This window comes from Perissodus microlepis, chromosome 14 (assembly GCF_051167445.1).
Source record: "Perissodus microlepis isolate ML-2025 ecotype Zambia chromosome 14, ASM5116744v1, whole genome shotgun sequence".
NCBI classification, from domain to species: Eukaryota; Metazoa; Chordata; class Actinopteri; order Cichliformes; family Cichlidae; genus Perissodus; species Perissodus microlepis.
In genome coordinates, this window is record NC_140474.1 from 20,763,650 (window position 1) to 20,771,874 (window position 8,225).

General features: G+C 40.5%; 1 protein-coding gene across 1 annotated transcript; it reads left to right on the forward strand.

The window, feature by feature from the left end:
* The first annotated feature begins 4,497 nt into the window (after positions 1 to 4,497).
* Positions 4,498 to 8,095, forward strand: p2ry2.1 (purinergic receptor P2Y2, tandem duplicate 1). The gene is made up of 4 exons (XM_084951008.1): positions 4,498 to 4,952; positions 5,642 to 5,810; positions 6,054 to 6,399; positions 6,483 to 8,095. Exons 1-4 carry the CDS (start codon positions 4,616 to 4,618, stop codon positions 6,675 to 6,677), a joined length of 1,047 nt encoding a protein of 348 aa, XP_084807134.1. The 5' UTR covers positions 4,498 to 4,615; the 3' UTR covers positions 6,678 to 8,095.
* Positions 8,096 to 8,225: the final 130 nt, after the last annotated feature.

The window sequence follows — 8,225 nt, forward strand, 5'->3', positions numbered from 1 at the left end:
AGATACCACCAACAACCACTAATCAGCTGACCTCAGAGACCCAGTAGTCGTGTATAGATGTATTAATTCACCAGGAAGCATATAGCCAAGGATCACCGAAATCTTAAATTGAACCTTAAAGTTTATGTGGAACAAGTCTAAATGGGATAAAATCAGCGTCACATGTGGGCTTTTATAGGACCTGGTGAGAAGCTTTGTATTCTGGACCTGCTGGAAGCAACACAGAGATGATTTACTCAGGCGAATGAATAATGAGTGATTGAGGACGCGATGACACAAAAGCGTGTATAATCATTTCACACTGAGACACGGTATATTTTTAAAGAGCAATGTTCTGCAGATGATAAAAAAAAACAAGTTTTAACAAGACATGCTCATCAAAACTGAACCCTCCTTTAAAAGGAACACCAGGATCTCTCATGGAGTACTGAAGATTAATAGAGTTAATGTTGTTAGGGGCACACATAAGAGTGTCAGGGGTTTTTGTGTGTGTGACAACTGATTGTTCTGAAGAACAGATGGTGTTATTTGTTTACATTCTGGGGTTTGAATGGCGTGTATGAGATGTCTTCAAAGTTATTGAGGATGTGTGCAAGTAGAATAAAATATAAAGGTGTTACCCAAGCTTTAGGTAACGCCACGAGATAAGGCGGCAGAAGAGGACACAAAATAGGAAGAGACCCAATCCAGAGACCTACATTCAAAGTCTCTCAGTCAGGATACCCTGATCAACCATGTCAGAGGCAGCAGACAGACCTATCAGAACTTCACCTCCATCTCCATGTTTTAAAATATCATTTGAAACTCTACAAACAGCTGTTTCAGTAGAGTGAATCAAACTGAATTTATCCAAATTGTTTTTGAGCAGTTACAACCTCCGAGCCACCACTTTTTCCTAGAAGTGTAGTGCTAAAGGGCCTTTTTGAAGGGCCAGCATTGGGCTTTTGAAAAAGAGGGTGGATAACAGCCTGTTTAAATTGTGAAGGGGACACAGCCAGAGGTTAAAGAGTTGTTAACTATCCCAAGAACAACACAGCCCAGAGGTGTAAATGACCTGTTTGAACAGCTTCACCATGTGAGGTTGGTAAAATGTCAAGTGGGCAAGAAGAGGGTTTGCTGACGAGATTATATCAAAGACATCGGCCCAAAGGACGGGTCATATTTGCTCTGATATGATGGATCTTATTAACCAAGAAAGAAGGAAAGTTTTCACACTCTTCAAGCAGGAGAAACAGGATAAATGGCGTCTCTGAACTTTTGGGTTCCCTTTGCTGTTATGAATTAAGCTTGAGTGAAGCGCGAGAACATCCCGCTGGCTTGGAAGACAGAGGAAAAGACAAATTAGATCAGAGGAAGTGAGCGTTTTACTTCTTGCCTCCTACGTGTTATGTTCAAGGTTAAGGTACAGGTAATCATTAATTTACAAAGTTTCTGGAGCAGGTGAGACATTAAGCACACTTCCTCACCTATCACACTCGTATATTTCAACACACTCTCACACACATTCGCGCACTCGGAGGAATCACATTCATGTTCACACCTAACTTTTTAACAGCGGAACAGAGGAAAATGGCTGCTTATGGATCGTATTTTTTACGTTAGGATCCTGCAAGGATTGTTTTCATCTGTGATTTATTTTATAATTTGGCTTCTGCACATACATTTCTTTGGCCTTACCGAGGTAAGAGATTGTTATGTGTCTGTGCCCATAAAACAAGAAAACAAGAAATCGGTGTGGTAACAGGGGAATTTTATTCTACTGAGTGGCTCCCACTGGTGTTTAAGTGTGCATACAGTGTGCTGGCCCCCCTGTGGTGTACCGCCTAAATCTTAAACTAAAGTTAAGATTAGAACAAAGCTCAGCAGCGTGCATTTCATCACAGCCCACAGCCCTTGTTGTTAATGCAAAATCCAAAAAATCGTTAGTTTCACAGGTTAACAACCATTATTGTGGCATGTGAGAGAAATAAGTTTTATGCCCTTTGCTACATGATCATTATTAGTTAATTGTTACATATTTATAATAATTAATTCAGGAAAATGACAAAGGAAGACATTGTGCCGCTTCTAGTGGGCACTTTTGTTTGCACACTGGCAGCTTCATTGAAAATGATTGAAGAAATATAGGCATACACACCTTTTTTAAGTGCATGGCCCAACTAACTGAAGCAGCTCTGTATATTTGATTTGGCAGATTTTCACAAAAGATAAATGTCCTGACACAACCCTGAAAGGGATTTTTGTGTCCTCCTGGTACTGAGACAGTGATCGTTCACTTGTTAGGCAAATGTGTAAACCCAGACACTATGGAGCCACTAACAAGTAGCCTAACCAAAACTTCAGAAAACAATAGCACAGGAAAGAAAAAAGCAATAATTTCAAGTGAATAACTTCAACTACACGTCAGATCAACGTAACCCAGAACTATTGTACTTAGCCTCAGTATGGCCAATTTCCCATGTGCATTTCTGGCTACTTTTCCTCCACAGTTTTTGAATTTACCAGTAAAAGAATAACAGTCACATTATCAAGGACCCACAATTATCATCAAACTCATGGAGGGTGATTGCTGATACTATCAAAACTGACCCGAGGGAATTTTCAAATAAGTTCAAATGATTTGTTTCTATTGGCTGACACTGCATATAAAACACTGGGGCATGACCAAAAGGTACTTAACACGTAGTGCACCAGCACAAGCACGTACGCCAGCAACAATGTCTGTCATTTAAGTAGGTTCTGTTGTGGTCTCTGCAAAGATTCCACACAGGAGTCTAAATCAGGCCTTAGGTGTGAGGGCAAATCTGATTGAGGCTTGTGCCACCCCATACCCTCCTTCTGGACACACCTCTGATGTCTCCTCCTAAGGAATTTGGGGGGTGGGGTGGGGGTGGCATGTTAAGCAAAATGCCCATTTAGTTGTTGGTGAACTAAATACTTTTACTAGTGCAGCTTATATTTATAAATAAAGATGATTATTATTATTACTGTTGTCATCAGTTTACAGGCTTACATTTTTACAAATTTCTTGCTCTAATAATACAAGATCATTTAAGGCCTTTTTTCATGCTAAAAAAATCTGTCTTCTTATTTTAATAATACTAAGAGTAATTCAAATATATATCTTTCTAGGTTTACCAAAGTGAGAAACATAAATATTTAACCAGTTCGAGGTGTCTGTTGGTTTTACTGAATATATTTAACATATTAGCCTCAGGCCCCAGATGCTTACTCACTGTGGACACGCCGCAACTCGTCAAACAGTCATACGTCTTCACAACTTTTTCACTGCCTCCAGTCTCCCAGGAACACATTCAACCACAAACAACAATGTGAGGATACTTTGGACAGGATAGTCAGGATAATAGCACCCATACGGTGTGAGTTACTTCATAAGCTATATGTTTTTTAGGGTTTGGGTTTTTTTTGGGGGGGGGGATATTTGTGAACGGCTGTTTTACCAGAAAATAGCAGAAAGGAATTTATTGCCGAAGAGGTAAGTTCTTCTCAACTTGGTATGGCATGCACAAAAACTTAGGAACTACAAATATGGACGCTCGGGTCTGTTATCGATTAAATTTAACACAGGGCTGTTTAGAAGAGTAAAGGAGAGAAGAACGAAAGGTTCAGAGAGAGCAAAACAACATCAGAAAGAGGAAGGGGGTGGAAGGTCTGCTGCAGGTTAACTCCTCGGTGAGCTGAGAAACTAGTAAGGTTGCATGCTGTTTCTTCAGGCTCTTTCTGTCCATTGTATTGCATGGCTGAACTTGAGCTTGTCAAATAAACAGAAAAATGGCCTGAGTTTGTGTGAGCCAGCAATGTTCAGCTCACGCCACTGAAACTCTCCAAGCTGAATCTGGTTTGAGTTAAAAAGTTATTCCTCTGTTTCTGCCGCTTGCAGCTGGAGGGTTTTTTAGACAACTTTGTCATGCCCAAACAAAACTTGCTTTTTTTTAATCCACCATGGGCCACAGCTGCACCAGATATTTTCTAAAAAGGTTGTTGGTACATAAGTTGGTGAATCAATGTCTGAAATAAACTTTGAAACTCTGCATCGCCGATATGTTATTCAGAGTTGTCCCGGTGTTGTTTAGGCCAGGTGGAGGAACTGTACTGTCTGTTTAAGAGCCACCGCTTACACAGAGATTCATATTTTTGGATGGAAAAAAAAGCTTCAGGAGAGTCTAATTATCAGTTATGGTTTTAAGTAGCTCCTTCTCTTCTTTCACCCACAATTAAAGAAAGCAACAACTAATGTCTGTGAAATGTCCTTGTGCATTTTACAGAAATGAAGTGAGTCAAGCTGGATTATATTAATTTGATTGTGCAATCACAATTGGTTATTTGCCTATATGTGCTGTTGAAGCATGCCAAAGCAAATGATTCAGGGCCTCTTTAACTGATGTCATATCTTCTAATCACAACCATTTTCTTTGTCCTTTGTGCCTAATAGTTTTTTTTTCTCTAGATAGATAGATAGATAGATAGATAGATAGATAGATAGATAGATAGATAGATAGATAGATAGATAGATAGATAGATAGATAGATAGATAGATAGATAAACTAATTCATTTCTTTCTACAATTTTCCCCTCAGGTCTTCTCAGCATCAAGATGGCCAGCATTGACAACAACAAGACCAACCAAACCAATTTCAGTGCCAACTACTGTCAGTTCAATGATGATTTTAAATATATCCTCCTCCCTGTCAGCTACACCCTGGTGTTTGTGATTGGCCTAGCGCTGAACGCCACTGCGTTGTATGTGATTGTGTTCCGCACCAAGCGCTGGAAGCCCTCGACCATTTATATGTTCAACCTGACAGTGTGTGACACCCTGTACATCTTCACGCTGCCATTCCTCATCTACTACTACGCCGACAAGAACGACTGGCCGTTCAGCGAACCCTTCTGCAAGCTTATACGCTTCCTGTTTTATGCCAATTTATACGGTACAGTTGCGGAAAGCTACAAACTCACACAGCACAGTACAAAAGCTGAGCTTGACTTATTGTAAGATAATATGCTGCAATACAGTATGCATTATTTGTCAGTGCAGTATGATGCAATAAGGTGTGAAATACAGTGTGTGTGTGTGTGTGTGTGTGTGTGTGTGTGTGTGTGTGTGTGTGTGTGTGTGTGTGTGTGTGTGTGTGTTTGGAGACTTTCAGCCGTTCCCTTGATGTATTTTATAGGTTTACATCATAATCTTAGATGTCAGTGCAATTCAGAGAGGCCACTATTGGGCTGAAAAACCCAGATAAACCCGAAATAAATAAGAGAGAAAAACAAAGCTTTAGGAGGGGCCTAAATGCAGTTGTCAGCTCAGCGAAGCCAAATGAATAACTGAGTGGATGATCACAGAATTATTTCCATTGTTAAGAAAATCAACTTCACATCATCTAACCAAGTCAAAAAAATACCTTAAGTGGTAGGAACATCATTATACACGCAAGAGACGGCTTCATGAACATAAACACTGAGGGTTTATAAACAAGGTGCAAACCACTGGTTACACAGTTTTTTGTTTTGTTTTGTTTTTTATGATCTATTAGTTAATACAAAGAATTACACAGTAATACTAATAATTATTAGTCTATGAAAAAAGCATGCTAAGCATTCTTTGTTTCCTCTCTGACAGGTTCCATCCTGTTCCTGTCCTGCATCAGCCTGCATCGGTTCGTTGGTATCTGCTATCCGGTCCGCTCCCTCAACTGGGTCAGCGCCCGCCAGGCCCGGCTGGCGTCTGTGGCAGTGTGGGCCTGTGTGTTATTCTGCCAGGCTCCTATTCTCTACTTTTCAAGAACTAGGTGATTAAATGTTTGTAACTTTATTTCTCTGTCTTTGTTTATTTTGTGAAAGTGTCTCTAATTGCATTTAAGTGTGGACTATTGACTTTTGTGGCACACCAGTTTTGTACTGTGCTTATCTTAGGTGACCCTAATGGGACACACTTAAAAGAACAGCCAAGCTTTTACTCAGGTTGAGTGCCAGACAGGGGGAGTGTCGTTTAAACATCCGAAACAAATCCAATCTGTTATCTGCTCTGTAAGGGACGTGAACACCGAGCGAATCTGCCACGACACCACCAGTCCAGAGCTTTTCGATGACTTCCTGGTGTACAGCTCAGTCGTATCAGTGCTCATGTTCGTCTTACCCTTCATGGTGGTGATGGTTTGCTACGGCCTGATGGTGAGAAAGCTTCTAGATACTGGCTGGGGGTCTGGAGCAAGAACCGAAGAGGAAAGAGGAGGCTTAACAGCCCAGAGGTCCAAACAGAAGTCAGTAAAGATGATCATCATCGTGCTGGCAGCGTTCATGCTGTGTTTCCTCCCTTTCCACCTCACCAGGAGTCTTTACTACTTTTTTAGATACATGAGGCAGGTCAATCCAGCACAGGTGAGGACAAGCACTTCTTTAATAATAAACATGTTATGATGACTCTAAAAGATTGCTGAATGACATTTGCATCCATTCACTAGATCAGCTGCAGCTTGGTGGAAGCCTCCAGTGTGGCCTACAAGATTACACGACCTTTGGCCAGTGCCAACAGCTGCGTGGACCCCATCCTTTACTTCCTGGCAGGGCAGGATGCCCGCAGCAATCTCACTAAGAAGCGCAAACTGCCGCCACCAAAAGCAAACAGTGGAATCCAAAACTTGACAGCACAACACTAACACCATGTGACTCTTTGCCACCTGGGCTTGTGTAACAGTAACAGACTGTTAAAGACTCGCATGTTTATCTACCACTCTCTTCCACACTGTGTTTTTTGTCCTGTCTCCCTCCCCTCACCCCCAACTGGTCGAGGCAGATAGCCGCCCCTCCCAGAGCCTGGCGCTGCTCTGAGGTTTTCTTCCTGTTAAAAGGAAGTTTTTTCTTCCCACTGTTACCAAGTGTTTGCTTATAGTGGGTCATTTCATTGTTGTTGTTGTTTTGTGGGTTTTAATGTAGAGTTTTTACCTTAAAATATAAAGCATTTCGAGGCAACTGTTGGTTTAGTTCAATATAAATAATATTCACTTAAGTTGAATTGAATTAAACATGATTACAGGAAGGTTAATGACTCTCAGGACCACCTCCAAAGTGACAGCACCAGTGGGGGTTAAATACCTGGGACTTCCCATTAGTTTTTTTGAACAGAAGAACCTAAAAAGAAGTTCAGTTCCCTTCAACTCAAGTACTCAAAGCTACTGCCACCTGGATGGTTCAAAACCTACATAGACACACAGTATTGTATGACAGATGAGATCTCTTCAAGAGAGTACTTTTCAATCTTAAATATGCACCAGTCGTTAGTTTAGCAGGTGCAACACTTCTGAGATGTTAATTTTACTTCAAGACAGATATTTTGTTATAGATACTATTTTTTGTTTTCTTTTTGCTAAGAATCCTAGTGAGAGCAAATTAAAGGGAAAAACCTGAAGTTTAGTTTTATTGTTAAAATACTGCAAATCAGGACAAAGGAGATTTATGATGACTGAAGATTAGAAATAAATGTCTATATTGTATTTGATTTCTGACTTAATTCATTAAATGCCTTTGGATGTATAGGGAATAAAGATAGTGTATTTATGAAAATAGAAAACTACGTGGCGTATCACAGCTGTGTGCTTAGAGAATTGATTTTATGAGTAATTTCCAGCACCTGATGTTTGTATAAGAACTTATAGGTTTTCTACTGTGAGCATTGTTCTGACATGAAAGACAGGAATGCGTGTGTTCCCCGCAAGGGTCAACCTCACTGCAAATTTAAGGCTTGCTCTCGATGTCCCGGAGAAAAACACATGTCACAAATGTGAAGGATGTAAAAATCATGTAGTATAGAAGAAGACATTTTTAAAATGTGGTAACTGGCAACCTATCGAGGATTAACCCCACCTTTCGGCCTATGGCAGCTGGGATAGGGCAAGATGGATGGATGGATGGATGGATGGATGGATGTTTTTCTTCTAATTTAAATCCATGTGTGTCCATCATTTTTTAAATCAAGGAGCCATAGGAAAAGAAGGGAATTTATAGTAACGTACAACAGTACAGACTCAAGTATCCCTTTAATCTACAGTGAACCACTAGGGGGTGACAACCCCCAACAAGTTCATCATGGTTCAAGCAATCCCATCAAATATTTTGCCATTTTATAATCTAGCCTCACACAAATCTCAAGTCTCACATACTCACCAACTCCAGACACCACAAAGCCACACAGCAGTGCAACACCAAAC

Excerpts from the sequence above, each read along its gene's own strand:
- p2ry2.1 (XM_084951008.1), top strand. The coding sequence starts at position 4,616 with ATGGCCAGCATTGACAACAACAAGACCAACCAAACCAATTTCAGTGCC. Across the intron at positions 4,953-5,641 it reads GTTTTATGCCAATTTATACG|GTTCCATCCTGTTCCTGTCC; the intron begins GTACAGTTGCGG and ends CCTCTCTGACAG. Across the intron at positions 6,400-6,482 it reads GGCAGGTCAATCCAGCACAG|ATCAGCTGCAGCTTGGTGGA; the intron begins GTGAGGACAAGC and ends TCCATTCACTAG.